The sequence below is a fragment of the Pseudopipra pipra genome, chromosome 6 (genome assembly GCF_036250125.1).
Source record: "Pseudopipra pipra isolate bDixPip1 chromosome 6, bDixPip1.hap1, whole genome shotgun sequence".
In the NCBI taxonomy this organism is placed as follows: Eukaryota; Metazoa; Chordata; class Aves; order Passeriformes; family Pipridae; genus Pseudopipra; species Pseudopipra pipra.
In genome coordinates this window covers 52,760,281-52,785,008 of record NC_087554.1, presented here as the reverse complement: position 1 = coordinate 52,785,008, position 24,728 = coordinate 52,760,281, and the positions used below count along the sequence as shown (strand labels likewise).

General features: G+C 44.3%; 1 protein-coding gene across 2 annotated transcripts in view; it reads left to right on the top strand.

The window, feature by feature from the left end:
• The first annotated feature begins 111 nt into the window (after window positions 1–111).
• The window catches only part of CCDC85C (coiled-coil domain containing 85C), a 110,173-nt gene continuing 85,556 nt past the window's right edge, over window positions 112–24,728 (top strand). Inside the window, exon 1 of one of the 2 annotated variants that reach the window (XM_064659124.1) lies at window positions 112–1,254. In XM_064659124.1, the coding sequence (XP_064515194.1) occupies window positions 543–1,254 (712 nt within the window). In that variant the 5' untranslated portion in view covers window positions 112–542. The remainder of the gene's footprint in view (window positions 1,255–24,728) is intronic. The other variant, XM_064659123.1, reaches the window with a different exon arrangement.

Sequence of the window (24,728 nt, the reverse complement as noted above, 5' to 3'; positions counted from 1 at the left end):
GTCGCGGCGGGGCTGCGGGCGAGCGGCGGCAGAGCGGAGCAGCGGCGGCGGCGGCGGGGGCGCGGTGCTCGGTCCCCCTCGGCGGGGAGCGGCGGGAGCGGCGGGGGGGGGGAACGGGAGGACAAGTGGACGGAGCGCCCGGGAACGGGGGGGCGGCCGCCGCGTAGTTGTTTTGCCCGGGGTAAGTTGACCGATCCCTGCGGAGGCTTCGCTTGGAGCGGGCAGCGTTTGGCTCCCGGATAACCTGTCGCCCCCAGGACCCGGGCAGGGGGGGCACCTTTTTTTTTCCCTTCCCCCCCACCTCCTTTGGTTTGTGGTTTCTTTTTATTATTATTATTATTATTATTATGGGGTCTGTGGGGGAGCAGAATTTCCAGTCCGGCGTTGCTCTTCTTCCTTGTCCAAAGCTCAACGGAGAACTATAATATTTCTTCCCCGAGATGCTACAGTGAATTTTAGTTCCAGGAAATCAGGCGAACGAAATAATCCGAATAACCCGAACCATTTGTTATCCAGTGAGAGCAAAAGCAGTCTAGGCACAGATGATGGCAAAAAATTCCTTGGAAGGGTCTAAAGAAGACCTGAGCAAAATTTCAGAAGAGGAGATGCTGAGATGGAGCAAGGAGGAGCTGGTGAAAAGACTAAGGAAAGTGGAGAATGAAAAGATGAACTTAATGGTGGAACACGGCAACTTGATGAAAGACGTGAACCGTCGGCTGCAGCTTCACCTGCACGAGATCCGCGGGCTGAAGGAGGTGAACCAGAAGTTGCAGGACGACAACCAGGAGCTACGGGAGCTCTGCTGCTTCTTGGACGACGACCGGCAAAAAGGCAAGAAGCTGTCAAGGGAATGGCAGCGCTTCGGGAGGCACACGGCCAGCGTAATGTGGAAGGAGGTGGGCATGTACCAGCAGAAGCTGAAGGACCTGGAGGCAAGGCAGGAGACCCTCCTGCGGGAGAACGTGGAGCTGAAGGAGATGGTGCTGATGCTGGACGAAGAGCGGAGCGGGGCCGGCTCGCGGAGCTCCATCGACAGCCAGGCCAGCCTGACCAACCTCAACGGGGGCTCGGCCACCAGGGACGTGGGGGACGGGAGCAGCACCTCCAGTACGGGCAGTGCGGGCAGCCCCGACCACCATCACCACCACCTCCACCACCACAAGGCCGGCGACAGCAAGGCCGGGGCCATGCGGAGGTCTATGGATGACCTGTCCGCGCCCCTTCACCACCGGAGCATCCCGAACGGCCTCAATGGTGAGCTTCTGCCCCCCTTCCCCCCGCCCCGCTGTCCTGGCGCCCCCTCCCCCTGCCTGTCCGGTCCCCCTTGGCGGCGGGGTGAGGGACTCCGGAGAAGAGGGGTCCTCGCCATTCCCAACCCTACTCATCCTTGGTGACCTCTTTGGCAGCCCCGGGGGCCGGGGAGGGGCACCTGTGAGGGTGATGTGTGTGTGTGGTGGTGCCCCTTGACTGGTGTTATCAATGTCCTGGGTTGAGGGTTGGAGCCTCTTTTATCTGCAGGGTTGGTGTTTTGTTTTGTTTGTTTGTTTTGCGTTTCTTTTTTGACAAAAACCAGCCTGAGTTTTCAGGGTTAAATAAACACTGATTGTGTTCCCACTCTTCCTCCTCTCTCTCCCCCTTTAAATATTTTGGTTTATGTTTGGCTTGTTTGTTTGCTAGTTTGATAACATCGATAAAGAGCCTGGGATGAGATTTTGGAAGCATCTGATGAAAGTGCAGGTCTGTCCCACAGAGCATCACCTGTTAGCTCCACGGGCTCTTAGGGCAGGCTGGCTGTGATGTGCTTAGCAGTTTTAGAGAGATGCAACTGTGGCTTTCCCCCAGCTCCGCTTCAGAAAGAGGAGTTTTGTTTGTAGAGAAGAGGTTACTCTCGAAGGGACGCTGTACTCAAAATTTTGTTGAGGCTCATCATTAAAGTTAGAAACAAGCTCCACAGTGAAATCGTGCCAAGCCTCCTCTGGCAGTTCATAGTCAAAGAAAGTTTCTCCTGTTGTCTAATAGTCATCAGGCATTAAAATAATAATATTGAAATGTCTTTAAAATGGAGATTTTTTTTCTCTTTTGAAACCAATAAGACCAAATACTTGACTTCTAGAAGGAGTAATTTATCCAAGAGGATTCAATAGGAATCAATTCAGGCACCAATCTAATAAATTCTTGTATATAAGACTTTTTTTAATGTTCTTAAACCTCTTGTCCAAGCACAGAGGACTATTTTCTGATTGGGGTGCCCTTTTCCCTCCACGGAGAGGGGAGTGAAGCCCCAGAGTTTGGCTTTGATTGATGTCAGCAGTGGATGTGTTTACCAGACAACCATGCTTTCAGCTCCCAGAGCTTTTGGTGGTCCTTTTTTTTTTTTTTTTGATTTATGGCAAGTCTTTATGTCCCAAGAGATCTGAGAGCATGCAGGTTTGATCAACTCAGCTCACAGGTACTGTGTTCATCCACAAATTTGCTGTTTGTGGTCCTGTTGCTGCAGCTGTGTCTCAACTCATAGCTGGAGACATTCTGGCCACCTCACGCAGTAGTCAGGGATTGCTGGTTTCAGGGATGATCCAGTCACCAGATGGTGCACGGTACAGCAAGCATCTTTAAATGTTTGGTGTGGAATTTTTTTAATCTCTCTCTTCTAGTGCTGTATAAATCAGAAGTATCTGGTTTGTAAATCTACAGATAGCTTCTGCTTCTGACGTGACTCGATTTTATTTTCCTAAAGCATTGCTCTCCACAAAGACAATGTGGAGAGCACATGGCAGTTATTGAATGTGTTATTACTGTTTTGGGACACAAGGGCTTCACAGTTCTGGTTTGTGAACCTTAGACCATGTCCCTTTTAGGTATTGATAACTTACTGGGACAAAGCTAGTTGAATTAATCTGTTAACCCGGGGCTCTGGAGTACATAAGGCATCGCCACAGCCTCAGAGCTGTCCCTTAAACCCGGGGTGAGGCACTGTGGGATGCTTCACCTGGGATTCAAAGTCATCCCTGTCTGCACAAAGAGGAAAGTCTCTGCTTGCAGAGCTCGGTCCTCACTGCCCTTCTCAAACACTGTATGTGGGACTGTGCCCAGCAGTATCATTTGGAGGGGACTGAGAGCTGAGTCTCATGTCCTACCCTATGCAGGGTAAGTGTAGGGAGCGATGTCAGAGCATCTGCACGTGCCTGTTTCCGTGCCTACCTTTACATCCCTTCTCATCTCCTGTATAGGAAGGAGGAATATGGGCTCGAGCATTTCAGGCGTGATCTTAGGTTTTAGTGGCTCCTGATTCTGGGGTGCCTGTGGAAGGTGGTTTCTGTGCGCAGTACTGAAACTCTTTCCTTCGAACCTGTGCAGCTTCATTTCTGAGGGTGCAACGGATATGATCAGCACTTTTAAAGCTAATAATCCTTGTAAAGATGCAGACAAGCCTGATCTCTCCACTTAGGTAGTGAAGCTGTAAAATGACTTGAATAGTTGTCATTCTCAGATAGCATCGGTATTCAGCAAGGCCATTTCCCTGGCTGTGCCTTTGGAAGTGCCTCTCAATACATATGCAAATGCAGGGCTTATCAGGCCCCTTTTTTGACTGACAGCAAGTAGTCTGGGAAGGTTGCTTGCCTGGGACCAAGCAACAATTCCGTTAAGCCTATGACAATGTGGAGGAGCAGGGCAGGAGCAAGTGAACGTGGAAAACAACCTCGATGCGTCAGGTGGGTGGTGGAGCTGTCACGGAGCAGCCCCACAGTGAGCATCCTGCCGTGTCTCCTGGTCCTGTCCCTGCCATCTGTGTGTGCAACCTAGATCTCAGCCTTTTTGTACTCTTTTCGTGGTGATTTTTTTTTCTTCAGGCATAAAACCGAAGGAAGTCAGAGGAAAAATGGACTTTCATTTTTAGGTTGTAAACTTGGGTCTGGTTTGTTATTGTCTCATGCCTTTAAAGCACTGGAGAACTAACTGGTGGGTAAAACAGACACTGCCTGGCCAGCTCAGCTAACACCAAAATAAACAACCCTGTGTATTTTCTTAGGGACAGGAGGTGGATTGGAAAGGGACACAGGGCAGAATTCAGCATCTGTAGTAAGAACACAGTAGGAGCCTTGGACAGCTGGTGGGAGCAAGGTTGCTACTCATGAGCTGCTTGCTAGAGCACTTTTGCTTATGGAAAAGCTGGAAGGTCCCGAAATTGGAAGCTGGAAAGTCCAGAACTGTGCTGCCCCTGCTAGTAGTATACACCAAGCTTCACTTGTTAGTGCTTTTCTGGAGGAGTCAGGAGTATAGAGGCTGTTACAACACTTCTAGGAAGGTTGCTTTTTAGTGAAATCTTAGCGAACAAAGGTGGGTTAAATGTTTCTCATTTTCTGTTCAGCAGTCCTTTGGAAGTGAGTTGTTAAACCAGGGGTTGATTTATTGGACCCAGTGACCCACCTCAGTGTGAGGTGATGAACTCTAGATTTGTAAGGTAAATTCAGTATAAATGGTGTAAGTGTAAAAAGCAAAATCAACCCAACTGGTGATCCACCTTTGCTTCATTTTTCTGAAGTCTGTTTACTTTTATAAATTGAATTTTGGAAGCTGATGATTAGTTATTCACTCATGGAAGATAAGATAATAAGTATAACATAGTGTGAAAATGGCTAATATTAGATGACACGTGTAATCTTGTGCAGCTCTGGATATTCTGCTGAGAGCCAAGAGGAAGTCTGCTTGGTCTGAAAGTAAGTAGTATGTCCATTCTCTATATGTGCTGAGACCTGGGCTGTGGGACAGGGGCATCTCCAAGCTGTGTGATGGAACTGGCCAGCTGCGTGTGTATTGATATGACACAGTTCTCCCAAACCAACCCACAGATCTAGGACAAAAATTGAGGGACAGTCACTGTGTGTACTTGTGAGTGCTTTGGCTTTCCTTTATAAGCATGGTGTGAGTCTGTGTGCATGCACAGTCTTTCTGCTCATCCAACTTTAGACTGCCATACTGAAGGGACTGCCTGGTTCCTGACAGAATTAGGTTTAAAAAAAAAAATAATATAAAAAAAAAAGCATTGGGTGATATTAACATGACTTGGGGGAAGAAAAAAGCCCTCAGGTACCATAGGATATGTCTCTGGATTGTGAGGTATATGGGAACATTGGGAGGAGTGACTCAAAGCTCCCTGAGGCCAGGGCAAGGGCTTCTACTGGTTTTAGCCTTATCTAGATCTGACTGGGACAACTGTTTATCCATCTGCAAGCCTGGAGGCATACAGACTGGCTAACTAGTGATGTGCCTGGGAGAAAATCCTGTGCATACAGGCAAAACTTTCAGGCTTTAGTTTTATATTTTATATTTCAGCTGAATTTTGTCATTAGATCTTCTGAAACTCCTTGCTCTGGGTTCCCAAAATGGACTGGGTGGTTTTTAGTGTATCTGACTTTATTCCAGTTAGATGAACTGTTAATGCTCTTTTTTTAATGAGCTTTTTTGTTCATTGTTTTGTTTTGTTTTTATAAATTATTAAAAACATCAACACTTAAAAAGTAGTCAGAGAAGCCTGGAAGGAATCTGGGGGTACAAGCAGAGAGCCAGTAGTAGTAGAGACATTAATCTATGGCCTCTTGCTGCTGTCTTCTCCAGTGAAAGAAGAACGGTCTCTCTGCGTGAGGAGGTGGGAAGATCTCTATTTCTATTGATTCCCACTTGTAAATGTCCACATATTTACCTATAGGGTACGATATATTGCAGTTAAAATGGTGGCAAAGAGAAATGACTGTTCCCCCCTGTGGGTTGGTATTGATTGGTCATGCAGCTACCCTGTACTTATTTCTCTTCTTCTTCTAACACCCTTTCAGCCAAAATACTTTGTTTTTATTAGTGTATTAAGAATCAATATACATATTATTTACTATGATGTATTAATGAGGCCTTTGAGATGAGAAGATGCAGGGGCAGAAGCAAAGGGTGAAATATCTCCAATATAGATTTTAACATCTGTATTCCCTTGGGCTTCCTTTATTGGCCATGTGGAGAAAGGCACTTTGGTGTCATGATTTATGTCAACTATGTCTGCTTTAAAGAGAGAAGAATTGCATGCTGGTTGTGCTCTTTCCCTCTGATGCTCTGAAGGAAGCCTGGCCAGCTCGTTCATATGCAACCATCTAAAGTCAGATGAGATTAGTCCTATTACAGGTGTTATGGTGACCATTGCTCACTCTTCCACTACAGCTGTGCTAGCTCTGGGGAAGGAGAGGAAAGCACCTTTCTCGGCAGCACTCAGATGTCACTCCCTTACAGTCCTCACACTGTGTGGGCACAGCAGCCTGAGTCAGAGAAAGTCCTGTTCTCTGTCAGGAGCCCTCTCAGAACTCAGTGGCTCCTGCCAAACTGAAGCAGGTGTTTGTCTACTTGACCAGTTATTATCTTTCTTATATCAAGAACATTGCTTTAGTTTCTTTTTTTAATACTGCCGTATTTAACCTGTTGTTATTTTTGGTGCTGTAGGCTGTTACATACAGATTCCTTGTGATTAAGCCAGGAAATCTGCCCTGGGATGGTACACTAGATAGATGTAAGACCTCTGTAGAAACAACTGTTTCCATCTCTGCTGTAAGTTCAATGAATTCTGCTAATCAACTTATCAATGCTGAGGTCTCGAACATGAAGGGTACAGCTTGAGTTTCTTGTAGCCAGTGGTCATTGGCCACTAATTCAAAGGGCTTCTGTACAGAGCTTTGTATGAGGCAATTTTGTCATTGCCTGCTCCTGTCTTCTTGTTAGGGCACTGCCTGTGTGCCAGCCTGCTTGGTTCTAAAACTTCAGCGTAACTGGTGTCCCTGAAAACAAGGCTCAGGATGCTTAAACTAAATTTGGGCCATATCTGGAAATATATTCTCCATGGTAGTGTGTTCTAATTTTGTTTTCCTCTTTCAATTTTCTGTAGAGATATCTTGTTCTCAGCTCTCCTGTTGAAGGAAAAAACTTGTATTGATTAAAAGACAATTTTCTATGGGCCTGTGATAGAATTATCCATTTACTCTTGTCAAGAGCAATCAAAATAAGGGAAGTAAACTGTGTTGGTTACATGTAAATGATTTGGTCCTCTGGAGGCATTTCATCAAATAAAGCTGAGGATCGAATTAAATGGTGATCTAATTAAGTGGCAGGCATGGCAACCCAAAATGCAGCCCTGGCAGGTGTTACACTCGATGTACGTGCGGAGATGAGGGGCACGAATACCAACACTAACAGAAGCATTGCCTCTGAAAGCTGAAGGATTAATGCTTTTGTGGAGACAAGGCTGACCACATCCATGCAACCTGAGTGATACTGGAGGCCCACCCTGGGAGGCACTGGGCTTTTTATCTGCTCCAACATGGCTATGGACTTGCTTGCATCTGACACAGACATATCCATGGCAAGGTCTGCTGATGTTGTTCCCTCAGGCTGCCCTTGTGGCATCCTTCTCTACTGGGGCTACCCTTTGGAGATGCTCTGGGAGCAGCAGGATGGACAGTGACTGATCTCACTGGTAGGTGAGATGGAGGTGAGGTGCTTAAAGTGGCAAAAATTTCTGGTATATATCAGGTGTGGAGTGAGGCAAATGAAAAAAATCTAAGCCCATTTAAAATACAGTTAAAATGCTTGATCCCGGAAGGCTGAAGTTCTTTCCATGCTCACACCTAGGTCTTAATGCATCCCACTGCAAAACACATGACATTGCTCGCCTGGAACAGGGAAGGTTTGGGGACTGCACATCCAGTTTTCCTGCGAATTAGCTGCAACTGGCTGGGTTTGCTTCTGCATTCTGTATTTTTAACCTGACTTTTTGTCTGCCAGCCAGAATTCATCCTGCCCTGTCGCCAAATGTCATCATCCCCTTGTGGTTAACTTGCTGCAATTCATGAAACACTTGGCTGCCATAAATAGTTATGTGCAGAGGTTCCTCCGCACGCGGAGCGGGCAGAACCGCGCAGGCAGCGCTGCTAGGCACTCGCACACGAACATGTCCACCAAGAGAAAGTTGACCCACTTCTGCAAATAGATAACTCCTGGCAGAAAAAGTAACACTGTCTCAGAGAATCTATCTTCCCCTTGCCTACTGAATTGTGAAGCAAAAAGCAAGCCAGCTCCATCTTCTGAATTAGCGGTGATGTGAGCACAGTACTCCCCATTGAAACCAGAGTGTGTAAATCAGCCCTTGATCTGAGGAGGTCTTAAAATGGCCACAATTCATTTGTGATTTTTTTTTTCTCAATATAATGAGTGCTTTTGTTAGTGAATGAGGTGCATGGAGTTCAGGACTTAGCTGCTTTTAGGCATTAGGAAACATTTATCACCATGGCAATTGAGGGCTGCTGTACAGGTTATTTTGAACACTTTTCTAGTGACTCATGTCTGGACCGAGACCATTTATGCCAGGTTACTTTAGCCCCTGTGCATACACATATATATACTCTTCTTTCCCTTAGATTTGATTCTTGCTTTGCTATTTGCCTCTTTCAGGAAGCTCATTGCTTGTACTGACTTACATCTCCAAGCAGTGGTTGTGGTGCCAAGTGTTCACCTTGCTCGGAGGCTCTCCTGTAAAGGGTCTTTGTGACAGATACTCCTTTGAAGTAGATTACACCTTAGTTTTGATTGGATTTGAGACTTCACGGATCTTGCAGTGAGATTGAAGCAATCCTAAACCTCATATGAGTTATCGTCTGCTTGGGATCTCCTACAGGCTTGTAGGATGGGATGTCTCCTGTTTGCCTGGGGTGGCTGTGGTGGGAGGGCTGTCTGTAGTAGAGGGAGTCGGTGAGTGTTGGGCTTATGGCATCAGGGCTTTGGCCAGCTGTGAACTGCAGTCGCAGGGGTGACACGCTAGCTGTCTTCTGTGGTTGTGTCAACCCTGGCTCTCTGGCAGAATTAGTTCAATCAATGCAGGAGTGCTCTGAAAAGCCCTTCAGACTTTGCTCCATCCCCCAGCTCTGTGCAGTGACACTCAGGACCGGATGCTGCTGCTTTTCCCACCATTTCATCCCCAAACTCCTCTCCTGCTGGGATTTCATTCATGTGCAAGAAGGTCAGTGGCATTTGAATGCCTGTGGGAGATGGAAGATGAAGTGTGTGGAGCAAATGGGTGGAGCAGGGCTCAGTCTAGGAAGCAAGAGGAGATACTTTGCTGCTGTTTCAAACCATCTCCAGGGCAGTAATATGCTCCAGGGCTGCCTATGCCTGGGGGTTTGGTAGCCGTGTCTTACCCACCCCTGCCTTCCCAGGACACTGGAACAAGACCCTGTGGTGCTGAGGGCCCTGCTTTGATGTGGCAGGGAGAGCTGCAGAGCAGGTGCCTCTCTGTCCCTATGCTGCAGAAGACCCATGGAGAGGAAAGTAGAGCAGTAAAACCAAACCATTGTTTTAGAAAAGAAGAAGTAAGCCTTACAGCATTTCCAGTCCCCAAAGCTTAATATTTCTATGGAAACCAATGCAGGAGGAGGCTTACTGTCAGTCTCTGATCTAGTGGGGTTGACTAGATTTAAAAAATGTTTGTCCTTCCCCACATCTTCCCTCCTGAATCATCTGAAGACAGGTTGCTGCATATCACAGATGCAAGATTCCTGGTTTCTGACTCTTGGTTAAGCACTAAGCAGTCTCTGGAGTGTTAGCATCCATCTTTCAGCTGCAGTTTTTTCCTTGCTAAAGTACATTTCATTCACTATATGACACTTATTGATAATGCCTTGTCCTATAAATGCCAATCCTGTGACACTGTGCTCCTTGAAGGATAGCTGTGACTTTGTATCAGCCTATGGACTGTTCAGTGGTGTGGTACATCTCAGCACCCAGTGAAGTTACTGTGGGACACTGTTGGACTTGAATGAGATTAAAACTTGGACATTTTACACTCACTTTGGTATTTTTTTCAAAGGAGATCCATGGTGTCTTTAATCTCCAACAATGGACATAATCTGGCCTGTTTCAGTAATAGTCTGCTTGATTTTTGTGTTGCCAGAGGACTACCACTGGTTATATACATGCAGCAATTTACCCCCCACCCCGTTTTTCTTATTAGTAGGATCTAATAGAAAAGGTTCCAGGACAACCTACATAAAAGTCTACTGTTTTATGGCAGAGTAGCATTGTCAGATGCTAGCAGAGAATCAGTACTAAAAAATAACTAATTTCGGTTGATGCTGAATCTTTTCCAGTTCCTAACAAAGGAAGTCTTAACTATTGTGATGCACAATATTCTTTTGTCTTCCTGGTTTTCTTTTCTTATCTCCCTTATTGGGATTTTCAGTCTCATATTTATCTATTTCCCAGCAGCTGAATATAACTTTGATCTATGCTTTGGATCTGTGGAGCTTTTAATCCCTTTCCACTGAGTTAAAAGCTTGTTTGCTGTTGAATGTGATACGTAGTTATAGGTTATATGATCTTCACCAGTGGCTCGTGCATTGCTCAGGGATGGCATATTGTGAAAAACTCTGATAAAATGTTCCCTTGTCCATTTTCCTGACTGCAGCTGAAACCCAGGATGGGAATGAGTCACTTGTTCAGTGCCGGTCAGGCTGCTGATACACCTGTCCTTTGCTGTTACAAGTACCTGTGTACTCGCTTGCTTTATTTCAATTATTCATTTGTTTCTTTGTGATGTTTATTTTTGAGGCTACAAACCAGTTGAGTATTTCAGTCAGTGCAGCAGCTTTTCTTTCTTCCAATTCTGAAAGCATTTACAGTGTTTTCTTTTTTCATCCTCTTAGCACCTTTTAAAAGATAGGGATCAATTTTTAAAGCCTATGTGTTTATTCCTCCTTGATGTCCTGAAACACAATAATATATGCCTTATTTGTGGAGATCTCCTCTTCTGGAGTGGCTGCAATTTCCACCTCAGGAACAATAATGATGTCTGCAGCTCAGTCCTCCAGGCCATGTGGATGTAGCAGCACGTGTGTGACTGTATTCAACTGTCTTCTGAAAGTTGTTCTTTTTGAGTTTTTGGTGTAGCTGTTTGCTTCTGGATTCTGAGCAGTTTATTTGGAAGTCTCCCATGCTTGTCTCCTGACCTCTTGTAATAAAATGCAGTCCTCTTTTTATTACATCAGTTAGGGCTGTATTGTTTTAGGTGTAATCTTTAAAAAAACAAAAGGATGGATAGTTCTGCAGATGAGAGCACTGAACTGGGACTCAGATTTGGAGTGTTTTCTCTTTGTTACATGGATTTCTGCTGTAATCTTAGCTAAATTATGTAATCTGTGGTTCTCTTTTTATACAACCAGGATAATATATTTCCTTTGTCTTCGCCAAGTTTCTTGTGGTTCATTGGGTCATTTATAACGTGCTCATACAATGCTCAACAGAATTAGACCCTTACCTCAAATGAGGCCTCTCACCATTCCTATGATACCAATGATAACAAGCAACACAGGTTTTGAATTATACTGAACTAGCAAGGAAAGAGAAGCCTTTATAGTAACTCTGCACATTTCTAATTCCCCGTTTTGGAGTTGCTTCAAATCCTGTTTCATCTTTACTGGGATAAAGGCACTTTACATGTTGGGTTGCTTCTACCTGTATTGTATCTACTTCTTGGGACCATGGGATGATGAAGCATGAACTGTCTCTAGCCAACTCAAAGAAACAGAAACTTGTCAAATAATAATTCCCCCAAATGAGAAGACAAAGAGCAAAATTAGATAAAGAACAGTGTTTGCCTCTCTACAGACACAGAAAAGTGTAGAAAGATACTGCTGTCACAGCAACAGGTTACGTCAATATCTTTTGGAGACTGGGCACAGCATTTGTTGTTATTTCAGCTCATCCCATCTATGTTGCCCAGTTCAATATCATATTATATATGTGTATTTAAAATGCTGTTTCTCTGTCAGCCTAGTGCAGTTTTGGCTGAGGTGAAGAATCACAGCTGTGAAGCTGAGGGGTCCTTCTTGTCATGTTGCTCCCCGTGTCACTGCAAAGCAGTGGTGTCCTTGCCATAATTGCTGAAGATACCCTTCCCCATTCCAATTAAATTCTTACCTGATCCCTTGATTGCTCTATTTCTGATGCCAATAATTTGGTAACTCCTAACAAACCCTGACTGAAAAGTCATTGGAGTCACTCTTGGGTGTGAACCCAGAGTTTCTTAACCACAGGAGCTTTTATTTCCATTTGTGTGGTGGAATTGGTAGGGAGGATCTTTTGTCAGCGTATCACTGATGCTTTGGGAGGGTGACAAGACTGCAGTAACTCTTTCTAGGCAATTATGTATGAAAGGTTGTCAGTATGAGTAGTATGGGAAGTTAAAAGCCTTAATTTTCATTTGGAATTGAAGCCCTAATGACTTTCCACTCCCACAGCTCATAAAGACCTTGTTTCAGCCTCAAGTTGACCAAGAAAAAAAGGGGAGGGGGGCTTTTTTATTGCTGACTTTTTTGTGTAGAATTTGTGTAGAATTTTTATGAAAAAGCAGATTTATGAGTCACTGTTCTTTGTCTAAAAGATAATTACTGGAGTAAGAACCTCAGAAAAGTGACATTTTATGACTTCGCCACTAGCCACGCAGTGTGAGCTTTCGCTTTCTCTCTTTTCAATTAGTTAAATTAAACAACATCTCAGTTTGAAAGGACTAATTATATTCCTGTTTGTTTTTTGCCTTATACACTAAATATTTTTTCTGTGTAAAGCTAAACAGCAGAAAGGGGAAGAGAAAGGATCACCCCAAATGAGTGCTGCCTAATTACTTTAAATGATGAGTGTAGATCCTATGGGGTTAAGTGGATTGTTGTATTCAGTCACATCCATCACTCACAGCATAGTAAGGAAGAGAAACTGGACCACACAAATCCTTTCTTTAACCCTAGGAACACAATTAAGTTCCTCTGGAAATTTGTTCTTTTAAAAACACAACCCTCTAAACATTGGTGTCATTTAATCTGTGCTCAAATGTAAAGCTATATATTTATCCACTTCTGTGTGCTTTGTTGTTATTTTTTTATTTCCCTAGAAGTAAAGTAGCATTTTGTAACTCAACAGCATCTTCTCCCTAATGCAAATGAGAGCTGAGGGCAGGAGTGTGGGTAGAGGTGGCACGTGCAGGTCACATCCTGCTCTGGGTCTGTAGCAGCAGATCAAGGGCTTGTACAATGGCAAGTGGTCCAGAGCATCTTTGTCTTTGAGGATCCACCTGGGATACCTGAAGGGCATCTTCTGTTCAAAGGACGGGTGCTTAGCATTTTCAGAGTATTAAGTATTCTGAGAGTGATTCAGACTGCTCTTGGAACTGGCTGAGGTGACTAGCTAATTTTCTTGGCCATGGGGCTGTGTTCTTGACAAAGTGTCAGTCCAGAGCTGTAAATGCCCTCTGTCTGTGACAGCATAGGTCCAACAAGTTTTCCGATCACACAGCTGTGGAGACAAGTCTGCTCAGAGACCTGCAAGATGAGGAATGGATCATGGAAACAGCAACTGATGCAGTTGTTGGAGAGGCCTCTATTTTTCCTTTCAGCCTGCTACAATATCTTGGCCAGGCTGGACAGAGTAGGTTTCTGATGGAAGATCTGCTGTCCTGTCTTTCATTCTGCCTTATTTGGATAAAAATTACAGGACTGTCATTTTTTGATTTTTTTTTTATTTGGCAGTTCAAAGTGAAGCAAGCACAATATTTTTGAGAAAGGCTTGGAACTGCCCCTGTGAAAAAACCTGTTGTTTAAATAGTGAAACTCCCCGACTGTTTTATGTCCAAGGATGGTGACATTTGAATTTGACCTTTTCTTAAAGGTGAGATTTCATATCTGGATCTAAACCAAAACTGTGTCAAACAAAAGGGACAGAGTTCTTCTGCTAAAAATGACATCTGTAGAGCTGGAGGGAAGGGCTGGGCAGCATGGAGTGTGTGACCTGCCATGGGGAGCCATGGGGGTGCTTACATCCTGGGGCTGCTGCAGGAGAGTAGAGAGCAAGAGTGTAGTTGGGGGGAGAACTTCTGTCAAGCTGAGAGGAAACTCCCATGCAGCCCTTGTGCTGAGCTGGGGGGGAACATGTTTTCACAGTGTGTGAGGAGTGGGCAGCAAGAGTTGCCTGCCTAGCTCAAGATGGAGTTGGAGACCACTGCAAAGGGATACAGCAGCAGCCTGAAGGAGGAGATGGAGGAGTAAATCAGTGCAGAGATGTGGTTTGAGAACTAGCTGTTATTTTTAACAGCTGATTTTGTTGAACTGGATTGAACTCCCTCCAGCTCAGCATTGATGATGGTGCCTGGAGCTATAAAGATTGTGTTTTGATCAGCAAGTGAAAAGGAAGTCTACCACTAGTTATGAATACATTTTCAAAATTACAAGCGAAGGAGATCTCAGAATAATAATGGGCAGAAAAAGTTGCCTGAAGGAACCAGTTTCCTCGATAAATGCTGGAAGAGGTGTAGACCTGAACTTTGCACTCCTTCCCATATCAGCTTTTTAAAAATGTGCAAACAGATCTAGAATCTGAGTTTTGAACCTGCTAAAATCCTGAGTAGACATAATGCAATATGGCAGGAAAACCAATAATGATAGAGTTTTGAAGATGCAAATTAAATGGTTCAGTTGTAGTTGTGTGGGATGTATGAGGGGAAAAAAGGGCACGTGTGTCCTGTGCTGTCTGTTGTTGACCCAGTTGGTTATTCAGTGATGAATTCTGATCTGTATGTTTCGAATGACAGATCTGGGTTCTGAAGTGCTTATGATTAGATTAAGACAGTGTAGTAAACCTTAATGGTGCATGAAAAGCTACTGCTGGATTTGCAGTAATACGTACTTTTCTGCCTTAGAACAGCATGAATAATACTTTATGGTTGTATAACTCCTTCCAGACAAGGAGTCTAGGAGTGCTTTGTAAACGCTAATGAGTTTGGCCTCATAGCATATTTATAAGTCTGAGAAGTAGCATTATTCCCCTTTTTTATAGTTTAGATGTTGACTAGCCTAAGTGTGCAAAGAGCAGGCAGCAGAGCTTTCATGTGCCAACTCTCAGTCCTGGACCTTATCTGCAGGACTTGGTAGGCTTCCTAAGTGTATCTGAGGCATGCCCAGAAATTTACTGCAGATTCATTCCAGCAAAAGGATTGTTTTTTTTGCAAACCTCTGGGTGTCCTTTGTAAAGCATAAAGCATTGTAGTTATTTGATGATAATTTCTTGCTCGCCTTTTTGTTCTACAGCAACAGAGATCGAAACTAATCCTCTGGAATGAAATCAGTTTGGGCATTATGAATATTGTTTCCTTGCCCAGAACAAAGAGATTTAGCTGAAGTGAATGCAAACTTCTGTTATCTCTACATGGGAGTTGCAGGTGGGTAAGGAATGTGAGGTCAGCAGGATTGGGAGCAGATAATTGCCCATGTCAAAGGGCAGTGAGAGTGATGCCTGTGAAAAACGCCTTGCAAAGTAGGTGGGATTAGGCCCTGCAATGGGCATACACAGATTTTTCCCTAGCAGCTTCTTCTGATGTTCATCCCAGAATGTCTGCATTATTTGTACAGATTTTTGTAGTAGGACGTTCTGCAACGTGAGCATCGTGTGGATCGTAGATAAATATTGTAAATATTTTGTGTGTGAATTCAGTGTTTGGTGGCAACTGCTGAAAAGACAGTTCTAGAGGGAGAAGTCCCTCTTTAGCTGTAGGATAAGCATACACAAGCAGACATTTCACATACTGCTTTCACATTCCTGACCTGAAAAACTGCTTCCAAATCTCAGTGCTTTTTCAAGGACTGAAAGATCACCGAGGATCCCAACAAAGAGCGTAAAGCTCTGGGTGTGGAGGTGGTGATCTTCATGATGTGGTTGTTGGAATTAGCAGCATTTCTGGTGTCAGATCTTAGAATCATAGAATAGTCTGAGTTGGAAGAGACCTTTAGAGGTCATCTAGTCCAAACCCCCTGCAATGAGCTTCTACCAGATCAGGTTGCTCAAAGCTCCATCCAAGCTGACCTTGAATGTTTCCAGGAGTGGGGCATCGACCATCTCTCTGGGCAACCTGTGCCAGTGTTTCACCCCCTCATTGTAAAAAATGTCTTCCTTAGATCTAATCTAAATCTGCCCTCTTTTAATTTAAAACTATTATCATTATCCCTTGTTGTATCGGAACAGGAGCTACTAAAATTTTGTCTCCATCTGTCTTATAAGTCCTCTTTAGATACTGAAAGGCTGCAATAAGGTCTCCTAGGAGCCTTCTCTTCTCCAGGCTGAACCAACCCCAAGTATCTCAGCCTTACCTCTTGGAAAGGTATTCCAGCTGTTTGATCATTTTTGTGTCTCTCCTCTGGACCTGCTCCAGTGGGTCCATGTCTTCCCTGTGTGAAATTGTGTTCAGTGTGTTGCTGTACTTCAGACCTTTGTCTCACTGAATTAAATACCATTAAAGCAGTTGCCTGTTCCATATGACTGTACCGTGTTTTTAGTCTGATTCTGGTATATTAAATGCTATATTGGCATGTGACCTTTTTCCTTATCTGGCTGCTTCTGGAACGCAGCTTAGCCTTAGCTCTTCAGCACGAGAACAAAAGCTTTTCTGAAATGCTGTTTGCTCATGGCTACAAATAGCAAACTTCAGGTGATTAGCAAGAGGTTTTGGCAAGTCATGCAGATACACGGGGTATTTCAGTGTGTGACGTGGCATCCTTTCAGAGCTGGGGCAGGAGCATCCTGTAGAGAGGCTCTTAGTTGACTGTGCAGTGCTTAATCTTTCTAATACACCCTATAATGTGTAGTGGAAGATCTAGATAATGCAAGAAAACAGTTATTTATCTGGGATTAACCTACATAAAACATTTACATTGAGCAGAAACTAGGCCAGAATACCATTCAGTCTGATGAGGAGCAGCTGAAGGACCTGAGGTTTTTTAGCCTGGAGAAAAGGAGGCTGAGAGGGAACATTATAGCTCTCTACCACTACCTGAAAGGAGGTTGGAGTAAGGTGGAATTTGGTCTCTTCTCCTAAGTAACAAGCAATAGGACCAGACTAAATGACCTCAAGTTGCACCAGTAGAGGTTTAGATTGGATATTAGGAAAAATTTCTTCACCAAAAGGATTGTCAGGCATTGGAACAGGCTGCTCAGGGAAGTGGTTGAGTCACCATCCCCAGAGGTATTTAAGACTGGTAGATGTGGCACTTAGGGGCATGATTTAGTGATGGACTTGGCTGTGCTGGGTTAATGGTTGGACTTGATGATCTTTGAGGGTCTATTCCAACGCAAATGATTCAATAATTCTAACTCTATGAATTGCACTGCGATACAGCTTATGAAGTCAAAGGAGCCTTTGTAATTCCTTCAGTGAGTGGACTTTGGGCTCTGGATTTTGCCTTAGTGAACCCTTTGTACCCCTTGACTTAGCTTAGTACTATGGTCTGTGTGTATTGGTGTTCTTGTCTTAGTTTAAAAAAGAAAAAAAAATCAACTTCAGCCCTCCAAGCACACAAGCAAACACACCAAATTAGCAGAGTGCAATTAATATCACATTTGTAACAAACTCTCAGGTTGGCTGGTTATCAGTACCTCCCTGTGAAGAACAGCCTGCCTGCTTTTCTGAATCCCTGCTCTACTAGTGGTGCACAAGGCATTTTCCTGATAATTTTTTATGGTAGGAGCTACAGAGGAATCCTCGGTAAATAGATTTATATATGTGACATTCTGCTGAATGGGAGATTTATACTTGGCTATTCCATTGCTGCTCATTACCATACGATATTTCATTGAATGCAATTGTATGTATGCCTCTATTCTTTAAAGTCCAGAAAGGTTACACAATATTACTATCATCTTCTGCTCAGCAGAGCCTCACGAAGAGGCACTTTCCCATGTGACAGATGGGGTTTGTGGGTGGTTTTGTCCCTGGTAGGCCTGGATGTGTGAGGAAGGTGGGTTTTGGCTTTTAGCAGGACTCGTGTGTTGTGCTGAAGGTGTCTCAGAAGTTTTGCTTAACTTTGCCTGAGCTCTCAGACATTTGCACTGCAGAACTGACCTGGTTTTATATGCTGTTGGGAAGACCCTTGTAATTCCTACAGGTCTTAAAAGACACGTAGGTCTTTCCTCTTTATGAATTTAGTGTAGCATATTCATTACACCGTCTGAAGATCAGAATATCCTCTGACATTAGAAGGATGATTTAGAGTTTCATTAGCTGATATCTCTCACCTAGTTTCTTTGGCACATATTTTACTGTTTGCTGCCATTATCTGCTATATTTTTATTCAGAAAACATTCTCATTAAATCAAAATAATTTCTTTCCCCCTTTTGAAATCAATTCAATGTAAACTCTTTTCAAAACTATGACTTATAGCAATGGGATCTGCTAGGTATTTTATTTGTAATAGAAATTTTGGGAGACACCCTGACTGCACTGAGCTCTGTGGCAAAACTTCCCTTCACTTTGAAAGGACTAGGATTTCGCTTCTTTTTTTTCTGTTTATCCATAATTTTTGTTCTTGGCTAGTGCGTATTACATCTTTAATGATTTCACTTCGACGTGGCTTTTAGAAACCACGACCTTTTTTGTCCACGGTCAAGCCCCGCGTTGCTGCACCCTTGTGCTCTGAGACCTCATTCATAAACATCTCTCCAAACACGGCTCTTTATCCCGTGTCCGGGGATGCGAGAGAATCCCAAACAATAGCGAGGCCGAGACAAAAGCGGGCATTGTGGAGGGGGCGCCAGGGCGGGAGTGCCGAGGGGCCCGGGAGCCTCGCCGGGCTGGGACTATTGTGCCCGTAATTGGATTTCTGCTGGTGGTGGCCAGTCGGTGGGAGCGGGACCCACCGGGACAGGCATGCCCGCTGCAACAAACCTGGCAGTGATTGGAGGAGGCAGATGACCTTTAAAGTCCGTGTTGTTGAGCGAGACCTAATACGGCACAAATGCACCAGGTTGCAACTTTATTAGTGATTAGACACAGAGATAAGCCTCAGCACATTGCCTAATCTGCAGAGTCTAATTCCAGGCATTGAAGCCAGGGATGCTGATGCAGAGCAAGCGCCTGTTCAGACCGAGTGAGCTGGCGTGACTGCACAGTGTGATAGGGAGTTTCTGGATGAGCTGGGTCTGGGGCAGGGTCTGATCACCCCCTGTTGTGGGGATGCTGGGGCAGAGAGGCAGGCACTGAAAGTATGGAACTGAGGACAGAGTCATACAATTGGTGATTTTCAAACCCAGCTTAATTTCTACGATGATCAGGAGTGTATTTGCATTGAGCAAAGATTGCTCATTCCTGACAAAAATAAAGGTGCAGGCTACTGCCCAAAGTGACTTAGAGTATTTAAGGGGGAAACAAACTCTTCCATATTTCAATTTTTGCATCTGAGGCTGTTCCCGGGTGCTCTGGAGCTATTTTGAGTTTTTTTCATCTGCTTTTAGACCGAGTTTCCTTTCCTATGATCCAGGGTTGTATCCACATGGGTTTGCCTGTGGTGATTGACCTATGCTGGATGTATTAGGCTGTGACTGAATCCTAGTTACGTGTCTGCATGAATGGTGGTGGAAAATGTTAGAGATTGAAAGCAAAGATATTTGCCACTGGCCAAAGGCTAAGATAGCACAGCAAGTATGATGCTGTGGCATACTCTGTTATTTGATTTCCTCCAAGGACGGCTTTTTGAGAAGCTTCAGCCTCATGGCATGCTGCAGAGGCCTGCTGCCTAGTGCCATCCCTTAAACACCATGTGGGAGCCTCCAGTTGGATTGTATACAGATCTTGGGCTGTGTTACAAATACATGCATGGAACTGTTTGGCAGATTCACTCTGCAAATCTAGACAAGCCCATGCAACCCAGAGTTGTAAATCCATGGCTTGGAAATCTGCCTCTGAGAGCCACTGCAAACTCTCTTGTCCTGGACACTCTTAGGTGACATCTGCCTTGTATTCAGACCCATCTAGACAAGTACACAAATATGATCTAAGAAACCAGCTTGCTAATAGCCACACCCTCTAAACTTTGTTGTTCAGAGGAGCTGTTTTTGACCTTTATTTGGGCAAACTGGTATTAAACTAATCCCACCCAATCTCTGCAGTGACAGAGTGACCTATTTCTTTTTAATCTTGTAAAATTATGTTGTTAAAGTTACTGCATCTCACTGCTTTTGACCCTTGCCTCCAGGCAAAACCTGTTTGGGATTCCCGCTTCTCCAGTTTTTCTCTTAGCCCTTCATAACTGTGTTTTGACTTGTATTTTGGAACACCTGACTCTATATTTGGGGCTGAAAAGGGGTGAGAAGCTTCATTTGCTGTAAGGGAAGTATCACTGGGCTAACATTTACCCCCAAGATGTGTCAGGCCACACAAATTGCCTAGGAGAACCCAAAACCTCGTCTTTGTGATGTTAAATTCATCAGTTGGTTATGGGGGAATTTGGAGATGTTAAGTTCTCTGATGGCTGGTTCAGAACTGGAAAGTGATCTGGCCAAGGCCAAGTTGTAGGTAAGACCTTGGTAGGTCCCAGGTCAGAGTCCTTTCCCTGGAAGAGCAGTTTGTTGTGCTGCTGTGTCAACTTCCCTGTGGTTTTGCATTGTTTTCCCTTTTATCACGTAGCCAGGGCTTGTTGTTGGTCTTTTGCCTCCAGAGTTTTGGAGAAGAGCCACTGACTTCCCCTTCTGTTCAAGGCAGCTCTGCACTAACTAGTCCTCTCCTCTGGCTAAAAAAGTGTCAGTCAGGAGAGGAAGTTTCTATTGCTTTTAGCAAATGTGCACGCTTTGCTCCAGAGCAATGTTACTGCTGCCATAGACACCTCCTGTGCCATGGCTTCTGCTGGAGCTGATTAGAACAGGATTGCACCTAAAGCCTTAAGAGAAGCCTAAAGCCTTCTGCATCAGAAGAGGGGAACTTCTTGTTTGTTCTATTGTCTTAGAAGGTAGTGGTGTGCTTCTTCCCACCCACTTCCGTGGCAGTAAGGACAGCACAAACAAAAGATATTTGAGATAATTTGTATTTACCTTGTGAGAGAGCATTTGTGTCTGGGGAGGAGGCTTATTGGGCAGTGGGCTCTTCACCACCTGCCAGCATCTCTTTTCTCTGAGCCGGTGGTGCTGCCTCTGCTGTGCAGCCCTTACCCACCCGCAGGGACCAGGGCTCCAGGCACCTCCCGGGCACCTCAGGGATGGGGGAATACTTTGTTCACTAATCTCCAGACAGTGTGGCCTTAGTTAAATAAATCCATGCCTATAGGCAGCTTTCTGTGCTTCATTATAATACTAATTCAGTTGAATTCCTAATTAGAGACCAGTGGTTTTGTGTGGGTATTGGAAGTCGGTGTAACTTTCTTAGGGTGCAGGAATCATCCACTGAAAGCTGCTTTGGGGACAGATGCTGAAACAAGATCGGAATCAAAAAAAAAGATTTCTATAGAATAAAACGTATATTTTAAATGTGTTATAAAGCTGGTGCATTACTTCTGATCAGCCAGGGTTTGGAATTGTTATTTTAGTTGACTTTTTTTGTGTGTAAAGATGTCATTAGGTGAAGAGATACCTCTGCCCTGAAATAGTAGGGTGGACAGTTTTCAAGCCCAAGTCCAGTGTTACTTCTTTGGGTTAGGTGAGAGGACTGCTTCAGATAATTTGAATTAAGATTAAATGAAAACAAGTTTCAAGAGACAGAGAAAATCCAAAGCCAGCCTTGCCCGAATCCAAAGCCAGCCTCCCCTCAATATCTGTGGCAAAATCCAAGCAATATTCATCTTTGACTATTCAGGGTTAGATATGTCCAGAACAGTCAGAATGATGATAAATTATAGCCCATGTATTTTATATTTGTAAATTGGAAGAGGTAATCTGTCCACACTGCACTGTGTTCTGATCTCTTCCATTTATATAGGCTCTTCTGTTTGAAAGGGCTGTGTTGCAAGGGTTTAATTCAGGGAGTGTTTGTGCATGTGTTTTTTTGTTGGTGTTGCACTCTATCATTGCTCTAATGGATCTCTGGAGGGATGTGATACAATAGTTAATGCCAGCTATGCTGTTAAGTAATAGCTCTTTCAGGAAGGAAGTGAAGAATAATTTATGTACAGGAAAACAGGGCAGGTATACAGAGAACAATAAAAATAGATAAGCTGTGATTTCATTAGAACAGTTGAGCCAAAAGTGGCTTGGGTTCTGTGATGCCTGCTGATGCCCTCCTGCATGCTGCCAGCAGTGACAGCTCAATGAGCATAGATGGCTGATGGCTGGAGCTCCAGGGACTTGAATACTCAGGAGGACACAGTGGGGAGTGGGCCAAAGCCTCGAGTTGTTCGGCCACTGGGAAACTCGTGCATCCAGCTGCCCAAATGCAGTGTCCCTGGAGATGGACTACCAAAATCCTGTACTGGTCAGGATTTTGTGAGGGAGAGGGTGTTACCCCTAAGTACAATTTCGTTGTGAGGGTCACTGGTAGAGCTTGTTTATACAGAGAATGGATTATAAACTGTGACCTGCCTTTTGATTGTACCAATAAGCTCACTCTTATCTAAATAGATTTGTGCATTAGCGTACTTAATTATCTGCTGGACACTCTCAACTTTTGTTTGGATAGCCTTCCTTTTGTATTTAAAGGTAAATAAATACTGATCGAGTAGATTGGGCTCCATCTGGGCTATGGGGCTGAACAGGAGTCTGTCCTGTGGCTGTGCTCCGATGAGCTCCTCAAATAAACAGAGACCATCTCAAGGGCTACTGGGAGAAGTCCCCCACTGCTAATTTTAAAAACCTATAAATCAAAAGCATATCACTCTCTGTCCTCCCTTTAGCATTTCACTTTTGGGGTGGGTTTAGTTTTGCAGTGCACAGCTGAAATGGCAGCTTTTGATTACTCCTTGCCTTTAGTCACAGAGATGTATTATTTAAGTGTAAATACATTCACATGTGAAGTGGTGTCCTGTGTCTAAGCTGTTAGGAAGTGATCACTCTTCGTCTTGTCAAAGAAACTTCTTACCCTTTCTGCAGGCTTTACCTGAACATCCCCTTTCTTTCCCCTGGGACCCCCTCCCTCTCTCCCCTTTTCACATGTGTGGTGGGACCCTTCCCAAAGCCTCTCAAACAGAGAAGACATGAAAGCAAAGAAATCCCAGTCGCATTCTTCTAAAGAAACAGACCACCTATGTGATGGGGCACCTGGGCACGCAGGTCAGCAGTATATTTTGAGAATGTGGATTACCTGTGGTGGGGCTGCAGTTTGCATTCCCATGTGACAGGGGATGGGGTAATGCTATCTGGTACCTCTGGCTATGACACCGCTATCGCTTTTCTACTAAAGTTCAGATGGTAATTTTAAACCATGGGAAAATGTTTTTTCTCTTTGAAGAGCATTGTTAGTCACTTGAAGTCTCCTCCCTTGTTCCTTCACCGAGTGCATCAGCCCTTGATTAGATTGCAGGGAGCCTACAATTCTGCAGGTGGTGTGGGAGGGGGCTGCCCACTGCTGGGGTGAATGCAGGGGGCAGAGGGAACTGGCATCGTTTTTCTTCTGGGTCTGACTCTTGTGGGTGTGCTGGCCTGTGTTTGTGAGGGCAGGAATGCAACAGACACTTTTGAGTTGTTCTCAGATCAAATTAGCCAGCATTTCAGAAGAGGACTTTTACAAATTCACAAATTACAGTTAAGTCAGGAAAATACTAATTGCCTGCAATTTTCCTGCCACCCCTTCTCACCTCTCAGTGTATCTGTGTTCCCTCACTGAATAATATTCCCCCTTTCTGGAAATGTAGTTCAAATGTCTGCATATTTCAATGGAAGTGTCATTACAGGAAAAATGTTTAGTGTCTTATGTACTGCCAGGTGTTATTGGCACGGGGGATAATCTGCACTTTAACAGTTCGTTGGCTTAATAAAGAAGTGAAAATGATGCCTGGTATCTTAAGGTCGGTTTTTTTTTTTTTTAAATAAAAAAAGCTATCCCTGATCTCTTAGGAACAACGCACATTCACTCTAAAGTACTTACCTTTCAACAGCACTGTCTTTTTTTTCCTCAGTGCTGAGATGAGGGAGATCTGATAATGCAATCCAGGGTGGAAAACCTTGAAAACTTGAGCTGTCAATATATAACACAACATATTGTGTTGCATTAAAAGATAAGGCTACAAAGGTGTGGTGTGCTTTTTTTGCGGGTTTTTCTTTTCTAGAGGCAAGAGGTGGGTTTGACAAAGTTGAGGGGGGGAGGGAGGGGGCCTGGGAGGGGCAAATTTGTTGCTGGTGGAATTGCACCATGATGAATGCGTGCTACCAGGCCATAGATCCCTTTTTAGATGTTAGAAATATAAGTTCTCTCCTAGAAGCTGATAAGTGATGGTAGGAAGCAACTCTTGAGATTAATGTAGTGTCTTTTTGAAGCTTTCTGCCTTTTTTTTCTGAGCTCCTGGGAACTGTTTCCACCGAACACCTCTCCAGTCCCAGGGAGGGTAAGGAAATCCCCGCCTGCAGCCTGGTGCGTGCCAGGCGTGGTGCTTGCCCTTATGGTAAAAACAAACCTCCAAAACCCCAACAAAACTAGAGCTTGTGCCACTTCAAAGGAAAGGCAGGGCTGCAGGGAAGGGTATGCCAAGAATCTGACCCTGGGAGCACAAAGCCAAAAGGGCAGCGGCAGGAGCTAGTTACTTACGGCCATCCCGGTGTGGCAGCACTTAAAGCTGTTTGTTCAGTTGCTGTTTAATTAAAAGCTGGGGTGATTGCTGCCACATTGTTATTTATTTATTTGTGCTGGTAGAAGTGCTTTTCTTTAGGAAAGTTTATGTTTCTGGAAGGGATGTGGCTTGAGTGTTGAAGAAGGGTGGTT